The sequence below is a fragment of the Ananas comosus genome, linkage group 14 (genome assembly GCF_001540865.1).
Source record: "Ananas comosus cultivar F153 linkage group 14, ASM154086v1, whole genome shotgun sequence".
Classification (NCBI taxonomy): Eukaryota; Viridiplantae; Streptophyta; class Magnoliopsida; order Poales; family Bromeliaceae; genus Ananas; species Ananas comosus.
Genome location: NC_033634.1, coordinates 3,187,490 through 3,206,937, shown reverse-complemented (window position 1 = coordinate 3,206,937; position 19,448 = coordinate 3,187,490). Strand labels below are relative to the sequence as shown.

Below are 19,448 nucleotides of genomic sequence, written 5' to 3'. Positions count from 1 at the left end.
ATTCAAGATCGGATTTATTGATCTTTATCTATGTAGTGAATAGAATTTTCTATCAAAAATTTAACAAATTCTGATTCTTTTACACCGTTAAACTAGCAAGTATCCCATACCGGCCGTTAAAAATTGTCAAATTTGTGACCTCTTGATCGTACGGTAAATGATGTCGAAAAATTATAAAATTTGATTTCTAGAAGTTTTAAATGCTGTAAATAACATTTAACGGTGTGGATCGTCGATTCGGAAGCTCTATCATCGAAAATAACTTATGAGTACGAGGGTGATCGTACTAATAATAGTATAGTAGCCAGACCCCTGTAGTTTGATACTCTTTTAACATGTCATAATTGTTATACCATTTTTATTTGATGATTTTATTGTGAAAGCTTAGAAAAGCAAAGTTTTTCATGATATGTAATTTTTTTTTAACACGGTTGATTACTTTTGAATTATTAATTTTTTAATCGTAATTTAGCTTTTTTTTTATTTATAATATGATCTTTGTATGCTATTTTTGTATTTTATTGGTATTTTATTTTTGTAATTTTTTTCAACAGTATTTATTCGTCACAATGTGCGAATCACTACACTAGTATTATATTAAGGGTTAAATAATTGTGTACTCCTTTAAAGTTTAAAAATATTTTACAAATTTTGAATTAATTTGTATTTCTCTCTAAATTTGTAATATCTCCAATTAAATTTTTCTCAATTTTCATTAAATTCTTTAGTTTCCTCTCTTCTTTCTCTTTTGTTTTTTATTTTCCGCCTACTAAATCAGTTTCATTTTCTTTTCAAATAAGCCAATTACTCCTCTTTTCTTGATATAGAGTAATTTAAAATTGAATGAAAAGAGAAAAAATAGAAATTTGGTAAGAGATACTCCTCTCGATTAGGGTCATTTTTTTTAGTAGATCAGATTGGAAGCTAAGATGAAAGATTGCACGAAAAGAGAAAAAAAAAAAAAAAAAAAAAAAAAAAAAAAAAAAAAAAACCAAGAAGGATTTAAAAAAATGGACAAAAACTTAATCAGAATGGTATTTTCGTATTACAAGTTTAAAGGAATATACATATTTATTTAAAATTTGAAGAAATATATTATTTATTTTTAAACTTAGGAAGGGTACATTAGTATTTAACTCTCATATTAATCCTGATGTAAGCCACACAAATCCCAAATTTAAGCTCCTGTTTGTTTTTTAGGATTTCGAAAGTTGAATTCGTGGCTCTGACAAAACGATGAGGATCAGTAGCTCTTTCAACTCTGAAGTCGCAAGATCATCGAAACTCCCGCTCACGATTATAGAGAGATTAACATTTTGACTTCGGTGAGGTGAGGGGTGAAGTTGAGTTCGTGAAATTCACAAATTTCTCACTTTCTAACTTTCTGCTTTCAAAAAGTCCCTAAGTTCACATAAGATCTCAAACCCGACCCTTTTAGCCAATATTCTATAATCTTAATCTTGTAAAAATATACTAAAACTCTTGAAAACTGATTTGAAATTGAGAAATTCTACTCATATACACTCTAAAAAGGGGTGTAAATTTAGACATTGATATTTTTGTGTGTCATTGGTGAAGAGTATTTGCTTGATTTTGGAAAAAGTTTTCTTTTGGTTCTTAATATCACTCCACTAATTTCCAGTATTTTTGTGCAAGTTCAATAGTTAGAAAAAATACAATATTTTTTATAATAGAGTTTCCAAATAGACGGCATAATTAAATATGATCTATGCCATTTAAACCGTCTAAAAATCAAATTTTATTTTATTTTTTTTATGTTATTTCCTTATGCATGGATATAAAAATGAATGCATGAAAAAGAATATCCTTCCAAAAGTAATGATTTGATTTTTTTTGTAGCTAAAATTTAGAGCTTAGATCTTATTTAAATAATTTTTAAAAAATTCTAAAAAAAATCCAGCTAATTTAAAATCTTTTATATCTTCAAACAAGTAAACACATTGTATCGGTCTTTAAAAATTACAAATTTTGTGACCTAAAACTTACAAATTTATTTTGTGACTTTTTGATCGTTTGATTAATTATGTCAAAAAAGCATAAACTTTAATTTTTAAAAATAATCTAAATTATGTTCAACGGTATCGATCATCGATTTAAATACTCTATAATTAAACATAATCAGTAATAAATCACACCATTTACTACCAATAGTAGTCCAACAAAACTCGGCTACAAAGAGATTAATAAATAATACTTAATAAAAATTTGAATACACTCAAAATGTCACATAAACAGTCTTATTACCCTCACTCTTGAGTCTTGAGCATGATAAGTATATGAAAAAAAAAAAATAATATATCATATGCAAATTTAGCCAATCAGAAGAAATATTGACCCACTTATATAATTTAGGAAAAACTTCAAAAACCCCCTGTGATTTCGTAGTTTCTCACTTTGCTCCCCTGTGGTTTAAAATGTATCAATTTGCCCCCCTGTGGTTTCTTTTTTCTCTTTTTTATTTATCAATTTCATTATTTTTTTTTTCTTAAATCAATGATAAAGTTAAAATTAAAGGGCACTAAAATAAATATTTGATAAATCTAGATGGGTATCTGAAGTTTTTTGTATATAATTTAATGAAATATTAACGAAAAAGCTACCGAAAAGATAAAAACAAACCACAGGAGGGGCAATTTGATACATTTTAAACCATAGAGAGGCAAAGTGAGAAACTATGAAACCACATGGGGGGTTTTTGAAGTTTTTCCTTATAATTTAAAAAGAAACAACTTAAAAATAGTCTTAGCAAATATAACCATAACCATATCCACTCCCACCATACAACTACATTTATATCCCCATTGTACTTGATCATAAATGTTTTATTAGTTTCTCACTTATTATTGCATCATATATCTAACTTATTATTATTATTGCACCATATATATATATATCTAGTTACCTTTGTCATTATTATTATATTTATTATTATATTCCTTGCTAATATCCTCAGCTATGAGTTGAGCCTCTTCTGAAGTGCCATAGAGTCCTCTTCTTGCTAAACCCACACAATAAAGCCCATTTTTCCCTTTCCATTGGTTTGGGTACTTTTGCTTGGCCATCCCATCATCTCCAATCAAATACTCATCACTCTAAACACAAGAGTAATCCAAATTTCATTTCTTAGCAAACAATAATAATGCATGTATACAAATAAAAGAATGAGATAATTGCATATGGCTTCAAATAATAAACATATTCCTACAAAACTTAAGTTATCAGATTTATTCATCAAACAATTCTCTCGCATGCAAATATATTATTCTGCTCACAAAAGATTAACCGCAGTTAGCGAAGGAGTAAAATGATTTTTTACTCCTTATATATATATATATATATATATATATATATATATATATATATATATATATAATTTATATTTCAATGTTGAGTCCCGTCATCTTTCTCACCCTCTACTCTTTATCCATTGCGATACTTTTTATTCATTGCAACAGCGAGACCTTCGATGGCAGCGACGTCGAAGGCGGGGTGGTAAAAATGTGGCATGCCACACATGCCGCAGCAAAGGTGAAGAGAGAGAGAAAGAGAAAGAAAGATAATTTTTTGTAAAAATAAATTTATAAGAGCAAAATAGTTATTTTACACTTTCACCCTATCAATGCCAACAGCGGAGACATATATGAGCGACTCATAACTTCAGAACTTTTCGAGAAACATATTTGCAAACTAGTAAATTTTTAAAGAGATAAATCTAATCATCAAAATTTTGTAAGGATTTATCTATTATTTGATATATTTACAGGAACCTATATAAAATTAACTATAAAAGAAAAGTAGCAGAATATTCCGTTAGATCGTAGGATAATGCATCATCAAGAAAGGCTATATAAATATCATTTACAATATGCTGTAAAATTCGTGATACTCTTAGATTGGACTCGTAATATTAAAACTTCTAAAGTCTAATAAGCGTCTATTTCAAAACATAATATGATGTAACGCAAGGTTCAATACCTGTAGCCATTCTTTTATTGTGCTCTTGTAGCCCGTCGCGAAAATAATTGCATCAAACGGATACGAATTGCCATCGGAAAATTCCACATTATTGCCTTTCACGCTCGACACAGCTGGTAAAACCTGGACATGATTTCGAGTAACGCACTTGTTAGTTCATTTCATTTTCATTTGAACGAAAATAAAAGACCAAAATAATTGTAGATTACCGATTTAGAATGATCATAGGTATTCATTGATGGTATGACTAGTTATTTAACCATGTTATACATAATCTTTTGAGATAAAAAAAAAGGGTAATTGTAGTACTAAACTTTCGAAAAATGCCTCATATTAATTCCGATCTGAAGAGAAATAATTATTGTCCGCGCCTGGTGCATCTGTTCATTCCTGGAGCACATCTCATAATAATTTCATTAATCTAAACCACCCAATTTCTGAGTAGATTATAGGTTGCAACTCAATGGGTGATAGGAATTGAGACATGTTGATATTATACACGCACTAAATGGATCTCAAAATAACATAGTCACATTACTGAAACAACAAAGGTTACAAAGAAAGCATATTTGCTTATCGAGAATTCATATACATAGGATCATTGGCACTAAACCATTAATTCCATAAACTCGAGTCTGTATAAATACGCTGCCAATTCATTTAAACCATTTAGACACAGCACCCACAGGTCTCGATTGTGACTCGGTCACAGTATAAGATGCTGGCTTATTTAAGCCAACAGTATAATCAGCTGAGTTGATATGAAACTAATAAAGTTGAACTACGTCTCGCTGAAAAAGATGTCTTTGAACTCGATCGACATAAGTCGTAAATACGAATAGCATGGCATAATATGACCTAACAAATACATATGTGAATTCGATACATAAATAAAAAATGCTATATATATATTTACCTGAATTTCTCCACTCCTGATCTTATCATATGTGCCGACATCTAAAACCGGATAAAGAGGGGTGTTTATTTTCATGTCAAACGGTCCAATTGCCGGCCTTCTTATACCGTACTTTGATGTGTCCCCGTACTTCAGATAGCAAAGAAAAAGAAGGAATGCGTCCACTAGACGAACCGGCAAAAACTTCGTCAGAATCATGCCCAGAAGCCACATCTCTCTTGACAAAATATGAAGCTGCAACCAAAAATGACGCACCTAAGTTATTCATACTAAAAATATTGTTGAAAATAAATATTAAAAATATAGTTCTCATGTGGCGTAAGTTTTTAAACAATAATAACTGTTTCATATCATATTATTTAACATAATATTAGAGTAAGAAATATATATATGAACTTGAATCCCGCTTATACTGTATTCTGATAACTTAAGCTACCAGAAGTTATTTCACATTAGCTAAGAAAAATTGGTAAATAAGACAAGACGAAAACATATTAGAGGACATGATAATCGAATACAGTGAGTTTGTCTCCTAATTGCATATTTTCCGTAGAATGTTATGGAATGTCGATGGATCGGTTGGGGAATGGTTTTTGCAAAACCCGAAACCAAGCTCGAAAAACAAAAACTAAACTAAAAAATCAAACCTGGTTATTAATATAATAAATATTAAATTAAAACCACAAATATACATCAATTATTAGTATAAACGTCTAAATAATTATATTTTAGATACATAAAATAGGTTTAATATGGGTTTGACTTCAGAGCCGGGTTCATTTTCAAGTTCGATTTGAGTACAGACAAAAATTATAACCAAAAGTGATATACTCGAATTTTCATTTCTATACCCAATAATCAAGATCGTACTAATTTAACATCGGTTAAACTCGTCCACATTCGGATACGGATTCGAAAAAAAAAAATCTCAAATACCCATACCCGGTGAGATCCGAGCACGGATAACATGTAAGGTACGTACGTATAATAAAAGTCTCAAAGGAACCCCATGGGCCCCACCTTTTTAGCGGGTCAAAGATCCTTTGACCCGTAACCAATCTGTTTGTTAAAGGGGTTGACCGACCCACACCCACCAAATTCTGAGAGAAGGTCTAATTACATAAAGTGCACTGTTCTATAATGTTATTTTTATTTTCTACATTATTATTATATACTACTTATTTTTTTGTCAACAGTACTATTATACTTATTTTTTTATTAATTTTTAATATTTTAGATTTATTTTGAATTTTTGTATTTGTTATTTTTTCTCATAATTATTTTTTTGTAAGTTTATTATTTATAGAGTAGAGAAGATAAAAAGAAGAATAATTCAGAAATATCCTTAAAAAATAGTATAATTTAAGAAGGTAAAAGAAATGAAAAATAAAATATAATTAAATCCATAACAAATGAAAAAAAAAAAAAAACACACGTCCGAGTAGGAGTGAAAGTGGTTAGAATAAACTCCAAGCGAATTCGACACCGAATTCGATAAGATGCGAACATGGACGTTAAAATTAGCATTCTACAATTTTGAATTTGCGTAAAAAAGAAGGATCCCAATATAGTTTCTTAAAAAATCCAATCTATTCGACCAATTTCACCCCTAAGCGATCAAAGGAACATTATTAATTAATATATATTGTAGGAAAATAAAGTGATTTTCTATCTTATTTTTCTTATTTTACTATAACTTTTCTGTTAAAATTACATTTATATTTGTTAAAATATTAAATTTTTACTGGATAAAAAAATATAGATATACTTAGTTTGAATAACAACAACGTGAATCTTTGGACCAATTACATGTCTTATTCACTAATTATTTCAGTTCATATATATTTTTATAATTGTTATCGAAATAATATTTTGAATATACATTTAACTAATATTCGTAATCAAAGAAGAATATAAATGCATAGTTATCAATCCAATTGTATTCCATTGTTTTAATCCGTACGTCCTAGTCGAAGACGCTTACACGACACGTAAACGACACTGTTATCCACCTGTTAGTGAGTCATTATGTTGACTTGGACCCAACCGAACCCGACCCGTTTTGTCAACGAATCCCAACAACAATCGGGCAAGGTTAGGTTGCCCAAATGGGTCCCAAATCAAGCTAGGAGTCCAAGTCAATCGGGCGTGGCCGAGAGTGGATGCCCTTCTCTATACCCCGACTGGGTCTATAGGGTCTCCGTACCCGTACCCGTACCCGTACCCGTATCCGTAGGAATTCTCATCCGCACCCCGCACGGAAATCTCGCAAATTTTTAAAAATATACAAATTATTTTTTTATTTAACTTAAAATTTTATTTAATCGTTGAGTATTTTTTATTTTTTATTGAATTTTCAAGTATAATATATTAAGTTATATATATATATATATATATATATATATATATATATATATATATATATATATATCAATCGGATATTATTTGGTTAAATTAAAAATATGTTAAAAAAAAATTTATACAGTAATATGTAGGCTAGGGCTACTATACTTTTATGAATATAAATCTCTTTACATTTATAAATTTTTGACTGTTGAATGAAAGAATGTGTAGTTAGAATAAAAATGGCTCCAGTTAGATTAATAGTGATTCCTTAGACCAACCGCCTCTAGAGCAAGTGGCAAAGGGCTTGGTGGTTGGTACCCGAAGTTCCAAATTCGAATCCTAGTTAATTCATATTTTTAGCTAAGTTTATTTCTAAATAAAATAAATGAAGCAGGTAACGTGCTACCTATCTCTCAAATAAAAAAAATAAATAAGTGATCCCTTAGAGTTGAGTAGTGGTTGATTAAATAGTATGATCTAATGAGTAAAAATAATCAAAAGAATAAATATAACGATCGAAAATTTATAAGTATAAAAAAAATCTATACTCATAACAGTATATAGTATAGTAGCCGGACTCTGTATTATTATTATAGAGATTATAGCGAGTGGGAATTTTGCAGGGCGCGGAGTAGTATCTCCGACCCGCCTTATTCTCTCCGTCCCCTCCCGCAGGCAGGGAGAATTCCTTATTCGTCCCTGTCCCTGCAGGGACAAAGTACTATTCCCGTTTCATTCGGGGCGGATCGTCGCGGAATCTGGGTCCACCGGAAGAATTGCCATGCCTAAAGAGTTGTAAGAACTTTATTTTTATGTTACTGATCGTTCCTAGAGTAAGTATCAAAGGGTTTGATGGTTGGTATCCGAGACCCAAGTTCGAATTCTAGTTGATTCACATTTCTAGCTAAGTTTATTTCTAAAATGAAATAAACGAAGCGGGTAGCGTGCTACCTATCTTTCAAAAAAAAAAAAAAAACTTTATTTTCATGTTACCAGCTTTTGCTTCTTGCTTTTTGCTTCTTTGTCGAGCTGGACGAAGATGTTAGAATGTCTTATTCCGTCACAATTATTCCCGTTAACATCTAACGAAAAATTGTTTACATTGCGCACATGCATAATAAAAACGAAGATATAAAACATTATTTCATCATTAAATTAGTGTATATTATCGGCAAACAACCTCTTTCTTATGACACAATAAAATTGGTTTGGATCGACCGTCCCTAAAGCGAGTGGCAAAGAACCAATTGGTTTGGATCGACCGTCCCTAGAGCAAGTCGTAAAGGACTTGATGATTGATACTCGAGACCTAAATTCGAATCCTAATTGATTCATATTTTTTTACTAAATTTATTTCTAAATAAAATAAACGAAGCGAGTAGCGTGCTTACCTATTTTTCTTAAAAAAAAAAAAAAAAAGTTTGGAAAACTTTTGGTACGGTGCAATTGCTACAATAAAGTTTTTAATATATTTTTTTAATTATTAAGGTGTGCTAATTTTACTGTAAGTGAACTGTACATGCGCAGTTTTATTATTTAATTTATTATAATTTTATCTTCAATCAATCGAAACTTGAATTTTTCAAAATGATATAAATAAATTCAAACCACTCATGAAAAAGAAAAAAAAAATAAAAAATAATAGTCATAAATTCACTCCGTAATTAGTAATCAGTAGAACTGGAAGTTCCACTGCCATACAAACAAAACTACCAAAAAAAAAAAAAAAAATCTAATTTCAATCTATCTAAAAATCTACTTTAACGTGAATTTTGTATCACCATTTTTGGTAAAACAAACGTAGCCTTAATTAGTACATGTCCTATCAGATGTATGCGTCGGTAGCGCACGGATAAGACAAAAAATTATAAAATATAATAGAAAAGTAAAATAAATTAAAAAATCATAGAATAATAAAATAAAAAATACGTTAAATTATAAAAACAAACCATTTTGAATCACATGATGACACAGTAAAAAAAAAAAAAAAAAAAAACCTAAATCACACGGGAGTAAAGTAAAACTTATTAGGGAACCACGGGTGTTAAAATGAAATCAAACTAAATCAAAGGTGCCAATTGTAGTTTACCACAAAAAAAAAATAAATAAAGACAAAAAAATCTGAAAACGAACGACAAGTAAATCCAATATTAGAAAAAGTGAAAAAAACCGAGCCCAAAAAATCCGCATAAATCAACGCCACCGGTCCGGTCCGGTTCGAAAAGAAAGAAAAAAAAAAAAGTGAAAACTCACCGGGCTCCGGACGACAATTGACGTTTTTGCCCCCGCCTCGGCGAGATCGAGAGCGATCTCCATCCCGGAGTTGCCGGAGCCGACGACGAGCACCCGCATCCCGGCGTAGCCCGAACCGGAGCGGTACTCGCTCGAGTGGCGGACCGGGCCCGGGAACCCGTCCAGGCCGGGCAGCGCGGGCAGGGCGGGGGCGCAGTTCTCCCCCGCGGCGACGACGACGAAGCGCGCTGCGTACTCCTCCTCGGCGCCCGTGTCGAGGGCGCGCGCGCGCACCCGCCAGGTGCTCGACGGCGGGTCGAAGAGAGCGGCGGCGACGCGGCGGCGGAGGCGGACGCGCGCGGCGAAGCGCGCGGCGTAGAGCTCGAGGTAGCGGAGGAAGTCGCGGGCCGGGACGAAGGTGGGGGCGTCGCGGGGGAAGGGGAGGAGCGGGAGCGCGCAGAAGCGCTTGGCGAGGTGGAGGTGGAGGCGGTCGTAGGCGCGGTGGCGCCACAGCGGGGCGACGCAGTCGTCGCGCTCCAGGATGAGGCTCGGCACGGAGCGCGCCGCCAGGCACGCCGCCACGGCGAGCCCCGAGGGCCCGGCGCCGACGATGACCACCACGGCCTCCTCGCTCGCCCCCGACATTTTAGGGGTTTGGGGAGTGGTGTCGGAGTCGTGCATTGCGCTCCTCCTCGCTCTCTCTCTCTCTCTCTCTCTCTCTCTCTCTGTTTTGGAGAGGAAGAGGACGACGACACAGGGGAGGAGGGGTACGAATATTACGGGGGAGTTTGTGGGATTATTTACATGGTGGGCCCTGTACTATCGTGTAATTACAACACCGTCCCCATACTCTTTTTTTTATCGGTAAACTTCAAATACCCCCTTGTGGTTTCACACTTTCTCACTTTAGTACCATGTGGTTTAAAGTGTATCAAGTTAGCCCCTGTGGTTTTGCAACTTCTCACTTTAGCACCCTATAGTTTAAAGTATATTAAGTCAGTACTCTGTGGTTTCACTTTTCTCTTTTTATTATTCATTTTACTAATTTTTTTATTAAATCAGTGATAAAGTTAAAATTAAAGGATATTAAAATAAATATTCGATAAACCTAATGTATATGGAAGAAGACTATGTTTATTATTATTATTTTTTCTTTTTAGAAATTTATGGTAAAGATATCAAAGCATGAAAAAATGAAAATCATGGGATACCAAATTACACGTAGTTAAATTATTATATACCAAAGTATGAAATAGTAAAATCATGGTACACCAAATTTGACATAGTTAAATCATGAGACACTAAAGTAAAAAGAGAAAACAGCCGAGTAAACAATTATAAAACAATTTAATATATGTTTTTTGAAGTCTATGGGATGNTTCTATTTTTTTATTTTGAGCAGAGTTATTTGCACATATGCATGTACTAGGGTATAAATTTTATATTTTATTTTATACAAAAATTATTATTTTTAAATTAATTTTTATTAGTTTTTTTTTAATACTAAAAAATTTTATAATTCATTAATAAGAATTTTAAGTACTTGAATAGTGGAGATAAGATGTACACATTATAAATAAAATGTATAACTAATATATTTTTAAAAATATAAATATTTACTGATAGAATGTAAATTTGCAAAGAGAAAATTTGAAAGATTTTACTAAATATAGTGGAAAGCAAAAATGATATTTTTATTAGCTTAAACAACAAAATATTCAGCTAAGTGATTTTAAATCTGCTTTAAAAAAATATGTTGAGAGTATTTTTATTATAGTAATTTTTTTATAATAGTAGCACGCATTTGGACAAATATGTTATTAAACAATATTATAATAGAACTAAAGTGATCTTTGCTGAACTGTATAATTTGGTGTTTTAAATTCTGCTTTTGAAAAAATTATCAAAATTATTTTAAAATAACATTTTTTTTCTAATAGTATTATTCAAGTAGTATTTAATTATTCTGATGAAATTTATTGTAAAATAGAATTAAACCAACTTTTAATTCTTATAATAATAATTTTGCATATATTGTCACCCTCCCTTATAGCCTTAAAAAAAAAAAAACAAATTCTTCTTATAAAATGATTAGTAAATTTTTTTTTCTGATGTGAATTTGAATTGGTAAGGATGGAATCATAAAATCAGAAGAGTAGAGGGACTAATAGGAGATTTTACAGTACTGGGTCGCGTGGGGTTTGCGTAGCGTGGAAGCGTTTCGTTTCCCAAGTGGCGATACGTTACGTTGTCGGGGCCCACGCGTGCGTCGCGCTCCACTATAAGAAGCTGCATGGACCGGGTCTGCCACGTCACCCATAGACCGTGTTCAATTACAATAATTCTTTAATTCAAAGTTCATGTTCAAATACATAAACCAGCCGATATTCATATTCAAATACATAAGCCCGATTATTATAATTAGGGTTTCCGATCTCTTACATATATAATTATAATTTTTTTTTTATTCGATATGGGACTATTAGAGTGTTACGTAATGTAATGTAGTGATACGTAAAATAATATATGAATTTAACAAGTATAAAAAGGCTAAAAATATTATATTATTGTTGATATAGTAAATAATGTAGAGGATCATATTTTGAAAAATCTATGACATTCTCCTTGGGGGAAAGAGGCAATAAATTAATGAGTGAACCAAATTAATCATGCTTGTCTGGAAAGGGTTTCTTTTCTGTTATGTGGGTGGGTTCAGATCATAAATACTGTCTGACATTTTTTTTTTTTTCTGTTACTACAAATTTGACTTTTCTTCTTGCCACATTAGCAATTAGTGATATTAATTAGAAAATGAAATAATAATAATTGCTAGTTTCTTTGAAGGGAAAACTTCAAATACCCACGTGTGGTTTCGTACTTTCTTATTTTAATACTTTATAATTTAAAATATAAATTATATGGTTTCGCACTTTCTCACGTTAGTATTCTGTGGTTTAAAGTGTATTAAGTTAGTACTCTGTGGTTTCATTTTTATATCAAATTAGTACCCTGTGGTTTTATTTTTTTCTTTTTATTATCTATTTCGGAGTATTTTTTTAGTTAAATCAGTGACAAGGTTAAAACTAAATGATACTAAAATAAATATTCGATAAACCTAGGTAGAATATCTGAAGTTTTTTGTACATAATTTAACGAAATATTAAACCACAAGGTACTAAAATGAGAAAGTTCGAAACCACATGATACTAACTTGTGATACATTTTAATCCACAGGGTATTAAAATAAGAAAGTGCGAAACCACGGGATATTTGAAGTTTTTCCTTCTTTGAATTAATACATAATAATAACTTACTTATTATGAGAATTTATTTATTGCATGTGATTTTATCTCTCCTTTCAAAAATTGTCTAGAGGATAATATTTTTAGGAACAATTTTCTCTATATCCTTTTAAAACTATCTAATTTCATAAATACTTATTTAAAAATTAAAATATCATGTATACCCCCGAGCATTTGAAAATCTTTCAAAAATAATTTTACAATCAAGTTTCCACCCAAATTAAAGTTAATTAGTATTTAAATTCCAACTTTACCCCTCTAATATTTCAAAATTAATAAACTCTATCCAGACTAAAACAATTAAAAATAAATATTTCTATTTGGAATAGATTGTAGTTAAATTTTATTTTATTTTGCTTCATTGTTAATTTAACTGCAATTTATTCCAAATAGAAATATTTATTTTTAATTAAAATGAATGATTTTTTAAAATTAAAATCAATTGAATTTTACTTAGATAATTTTGAAATATAATAGATAATATTTATGAAATAAAATTATTGACCATTGAATACATAAGAGGGGAAAAGTTAGAATTAAAATACTAATTAACTTTAATTTAGATAGAAATTCGATGGTAGGGTTATTTTTGAAAGTTTTTCAAATTGAGTTGTGATATCAATTTTTAGATGGGTATTTATAAAATTAGATGGTTTTATAAGGGTATGGAGGAAATTTTTCCATATTTTTAATCTTGTATACTCAACATGTAATAATACTTTCAGAAAAAAAAAAGGCTATTTGGAATTTGAGATTTGAAAGTTTAAATTTAAAATTTTAAAAATGATATATTAAAACGTTTAGGAGGCTAGAGGGGTAAACTTGTAATTTTATATAACATGTAAGATAATCCGCCATCAATAATACGTGATACCTACTCCCGCTTGGTAATATTTTCAGAATAATCCTATATCATTTGTAATGCTATATTACCGACCATATTACAAACTAAATAAATCAAACGTAGTAATCTTGAGTTCTTGACAGAATTACTTGTAATCCTGTAATTCTGACATGATAACTTGAACCAAACATGCCCATAAAAAAAAAGCTATTTGGAATTGGAGTATGAACAAATCAAAAAAAAAAAAAAACTATTTCTATATAACATGTTTTCTAATAAATAAATTAGTGTTTTTCTCTCCACCTTAGAAAAGGAACCACATCTTTAAGTTGAAATAGAAAGAACAAAAAATATGAGGGCAGTTTTAATCTATACCTTAAAACTTACATTAATTATGAAAAATTTTGAATCAACTATACGATCTTTCAAAATTTTAATTTTACTATATTTCTTTAAATTTTTTTAATTTGGATCAGCCAAAAAGTTTTTGACTTTAAAATTTAAAATAATTACTTACTTTACTAAATTTATAATTATGACAATTACATAAAATATACCATATAAATCTATAAAAATAAGCAACGTGTTCAAATGTTAAAGCCAAGGCGTCGTTGATCAACTCAAATCAAACAAACAGAAAAATTATATAATAAAGTTAAATGTTTAAAAAATTAATTAGTTAAATTAAGAAAAAACTTCAAAAACCCCCCTGTGGTTTCGTAATTTTTTATTTTAGTACCCTGTGGTTTAAAGTGTATCAAGTTAGTATCTTATGGTTTCGCACTTTCTCACTTTAGTACCCTGTGGTTTAAAGTGTATTAAGTTAATACTCTGTGATTTTATTTTTGTATCAAGTTAGTATCCTGTGATTTTATTTTTTTCTTAATGAAATATTAAACCACATGAAACTAAAGTGAGAAAGTACGAAACCATATGGTACTAACTTGATACACTTTAAACCGCATGATACTAAAGTGAGAAAATGCAAAACCACATGGAACTAACTTGATGCACTTTAAACCACGGGTACTAAAATGAGAAAGAGTGAAGCCACAATAAGAATATTTGAAATTTTTTCTAAATTAAAATGGTTCAAAATTTAAACAAATTCTGCACCATTTTAGCCTAGGAGAAAGTACAGACCAAGGAAAGAGACCTGTTATTGGGAACTGGGAAGGTCATTGTGGTTTATGCCTTTTGGGCTACTAACACTTGTATGCATGGAGACATGTAGATTTTTTTGATGACAATGTGTGAACAACCAATTAATGCCACAATTTATTAGACATTTACCGCCCGTTTGGTTCGGGTTAAGAAAAAATAGCTATTCCAGAGATAGAGTTAAGTTCAGGATTAAAATAGTATTAAAATTTTTTTGTGTTTGGTTGGAGGTTGGAGTTAGTCTAGGATAGTGAAAAAAAATATTTGGTTGGAGTAGATGAGATAAGAAGATAATGATTGATAAAGAAGAAAAAGGTGAGAGCTCGGAATGCGTGCCGGGTTAAAGTTGGGAGGGGGAGTGGGGTTAATGATTGATAAAGAAGAAAAAGGTGAGGGATCGGGATGCGTGCGGGGTTAAAGTTGGGAGGGGAAGTGGGATTAGTAAACCCCACTAACCCGGTTTGGGGTGGGGTTTAACCCCACCCCAAAAGAGTGGTGTTTGGGTATAAATTGGGGGTTAAGGGGTTATTCCACCCCTTAACCCCCGACCAAACGGTGGCATTATGTACCAACTTTTATCATCCTAAGCAGCAAGGCTATTTTTCTTTTTAAATTTTTGGAAAGATGCCTGTAGGTTGTATACACGCACACATTTCTTTTGAAACAGAAATGCAATTCGAGTTATAAAACATGCATGCATCATTATGAAAGATTATACTTACCAGCTATTCTATACGGTGGTAATATTTGTTTAGGATTTGTATGATATATATACGGCATAAAAAGCATAAATAAAGCAATTGCCTATAGTAATAATGGTCGTAAAGAACATGAGGACCCTTCTCCATGTGTTTCTTTGTCTTGCTATTGATTGATTGTGTTAATGAATTATTAAGGCCCTAACAAAAAAAAAAGCATTAGGATAAAGTTAAATGATGTGGTTGGGGCTAACGATCGTTCTGCATATATTTTCAACAAAAATATATGAATAAAAAATAGCAAAAATAATAAAATATAAATATATAAAGAAAAGATAATAATAATTTACATAGTTCACAACTTGTCTATATCCAAGAGGAGGAGAGATATATTTTTTATTTGAAAAATTCAGAATGCACAGTTACACTTTTGTATTTATTTCAATTTAAATATAAGAGTCTTATAATTATTGCCAGCTTTCTAAATTACAAGAAAAAATTCAAACATTTTATCCTAAATGAATTTCTCTAAATCGGATCGAAACTCAATAAATTACTGATTAAGTTTTCGAGCTTCTCCTTGTATTTCACTTGCTTCATTTGTGGCTTTGAGAAAAATCAAATTAGAGTTGATAACTTTTTCGAGTCAACATCCTATTGTTAGCCTATGAAAAATCAACATGCACCAGTTTCATACATGCCATGAAATGTTGGTGAAAGAATCAAAATTTTAAAATTTGAATTTTATTCTATTTGAATTTTAAATTATTTATTTAATATTTATTGTTATTTATTATTTATTATTTTTATTATTTTATTTATTTAGTGAGAAAGAAATCAACGGGATATTCTCCCGTACCATTTCTTGAGCAAAACGAAATTTCATTCCATTGCGCAGGATACGTTTTTTTCTCGCAACGAAAAAGAGCGTGAAATTTCCTTCCTCTTTTTTCCTCCTCTAATAATACAGAGTAGCTAGAAAAATATTAGTATATATGTTTATCCATATTTATCAATTCTTTTCATCTTTTATTTTCCTCTTGCACGATTGTGCTTGTAGAAGGAGGAATTCAGTTGTACCTTGGAGTGTTATTTCCGGTTAATCCCGTATGTAAAGACGAGAATACACTTTAGGGTAGTGTCTCGCACGTTTCTGGATAAGATCAAATCTTTATTAAAATATATGTATTTATGTGTAAGTTGATTTATTTATTTTAATCATTAAACTAATTAGATTCTAATCACAATCAGATTTCAGCCCAGTATTTTCCCAACACAAAAGACATGCATATCTTAACCATCCAATTAAATTATCTCATTCATACCTCAAAAGATTTTGATGGACTCAGTGCACTGTAAATTAACTTTCATATTTATATTTTTTTTATATTTAGAAATTTTATGGGTCTGATAAATATCTTTGTACCCTGCATGAGAAAAAGGCAAATATCCAAAAGTGCAATGAATCCCCACTCGGCAATTTTGTTTTAGATTTTGCCAAAAAATTTTTCTTCTTCTTCTTCTTTTTGGTTAAAAAAAGAGTGATTTTAAGTACAACTTGGCCATATTTAAAAAAAAAGAAAAAATAAAAAAACAAAATAAAAAAATTTAAATTATTTTCTAGTTGTGTCCTACCATGTCATGTTGTGTTATTTTCAAGTTACCATATCATGTATCAATTATCCCTTCCAACTTATGATCATATTTAAAATATCCTTAAATGGGTTCATAATTTGATTGAACTTGTTTATGGCTTTTCGTAAATCATAAAATTAACACATTATTATGTGTTTATGGTAATTCAAAAAGTCCCCATTATGTTCTCTCTAGAAAAAAGAAAAAAAAAAAAGAAAGAAAGAAGACAAAAATTTTATACAAAAAAACTTTTCTCCAGTGCGATGCATTATAGGGCATCATATTATATCAATTTAATATGTCAATGTATGATTGGCGTATTATATATCCTATTTATTTGGAAGATATTTTTCTGCTTATTAAATATAAAGGTGTGGATGATCAATAAATAAAATTAGGGCTTTTTTTTTTTGTGGAATTTAGTTTTTTTTTCTTTGTGGAATTTAGTTGAGAACAGGGCCAATTCTCATTAATGGATGGGGGCCTAAGAGTCTCTGTTGAATGCAGCAAATAATGAGCAATAAATTTACTTGTCCCTTCCGAAAAGAGGAAAGTAAAATTAATACATATTTGTAAACATACTCTTGCAAAATCCCAATACTCATGTGTAGTTGACAAGCTTTAGATGTTACATGCATTTGGAATGGATTTGTCCCCCACATTTATCAATTATATTGAGCAGAGTTATTCTTAAAAGATTTGGTTTGATTTGTTCATATAAAAGCATTAGTTAGATCAAGACCATACAAGATATGGTCATTTCCACCCAATTTAGTCAAGAAATATAATGAGGCGAGTAACATTACATAAGATCGCAAAGATGTAAGGACCAAATTGTAATAATTCGAAAGTTCGAGGACCAAAATGACACCTCCTAAGAGAGGGATGGACTGGTGGTTGTCCTTCATTTTTCTCCTGTATGGTTTCACTACATTTCCTATTTCGAATTCTACGAAATTCATCTTTTGTTGCCTTCTTATCGCAACTGCGAAGTTTTGTTTAGGGATGGCAACCAGGCGGGGCCGGGATTGAGGGCCCCTTTCTGCCTCCGTCCCTGCGAGTTTTTAGAATCTCCGTTCCTGTCCTGTCTCTGCCAATGGAAAAAAAAAAAAAAAATTCTCTTGTGCCCCTCTCAGTGGAGAGGTGTACCCCTCTCGGAGGAGAGGTGTGACTTCGTGGATTTTCATAATATATACTAACTTAATTTTGTTTACAATTTTGTTAAATTTAATATAATTTTAATTCAAATTAACATAAATTTAATCTTTTCTATTTAAATTTCAAATTAGTAAGTATAACAAATAAAATCAGGATTGAGGGTTCCTTCCGGTCTCTATCCCTGCCAATAGAAAAAAAACAAAAAAATCCCGTGCAACTCTGCGTGAGAATCTCCACTCCCGCGGGACGCCGTGGATTTTCAAAAAATATACTAACTTAATTTTGATTTAAAGTTTTGTTAAATTTAATATAATTTTCATTCAAATTAATTTAAACTTAATCTAATTAGTAAGTTTATTTTTTATTTATTTTTTAAATTAGTATCTATAACAGATCAAATTACTAAATATTTATAGCAATAAAATGAACTAATGTACAGTATAAAAAAAATCAAATATATTTAAAATATTTGATTAAATTTAAAATATATTAAAGGCATTAAAGTTAGTATTATGTATTTATAACTAAATACATAATGCTAATGTACTTATGGCCTACTCTTTCCAAGAACAACTATTTTTGCAGCTAATTTGGTGGGTCACATGCGGAAACAGTTGATCACTTTTTTTCTTGATGCTTGTTCTCCAGATTCCTCATGGTGATGTCTCTAGAGGATGTCCAACCGAGTGATTTGGGAGAAGATGCGCATCTAATTTGGGATTTATGTACAAGGCGGAAGGGTGCGCAACCTATGCACAACGGTTTAATTAGAGTAATAGCTTGTTGGTGGGTCATATAGGAGACCAAAAATAGAGTGATTTTTAGAAAATCCATGGCAGATCCAATACGTGGAATCTATAAGATTAATCCACTGTCATCTCTGTGGGGAAAATTATGACACGTAGCGGGACCCTGATAGTGTTAGTGGAGTGGTGATTTTTTTTTTTTTTTTGACCTATTCACTTTTTCACCTATCTCGAGGCTCTGCTGCCTCACCCATATAATTTAGTTTATCGTCTGAATAAATAAAACGGGTATCGTGCTATCTTTTTTCCAAAAAAAAAAAAAAAAAAGCTAATCTACTTAAGGCCATATTATCTCCTTTTTTTTTAAAAAAAAAAATTACAAGTAGAGGACACTTGAATGGTAGTTAGTAGATA

The 19,448-nt window shown here is 31.0% G+C and overlaps 1 protein-coding gene across 1 annotated transcript; it reads right to left on the bottom strand.

Annotated features, from left to right (window-relative positions):
* LOC109720089 (probable indole-3-pyruvate monooxygenase YUCCA10) lies at positions 2,714 to 10,263 on the bottom strand. Its single transcript, XM_020246972.1, has 4 exons — positions 9,512 to 10,263; positions 4,913 to 5,146; positions 3,997 to 4,119; positions 2,714 to 3,113 (listed from the first exon to the last, which is right to left on the bottom strand). The coding sequence occupies exons 1-4, from the start codon at positions 10,169 to 10,171 to the stop codon at positions 2,916 to 2,918; spliced, it is 1,215 nt and encodes a 404-aa protein (XP_020102561.1). The 5' UTR covers positions 10,172 to 10,263; the 3' UTR covers positions 2,714 to 2,915.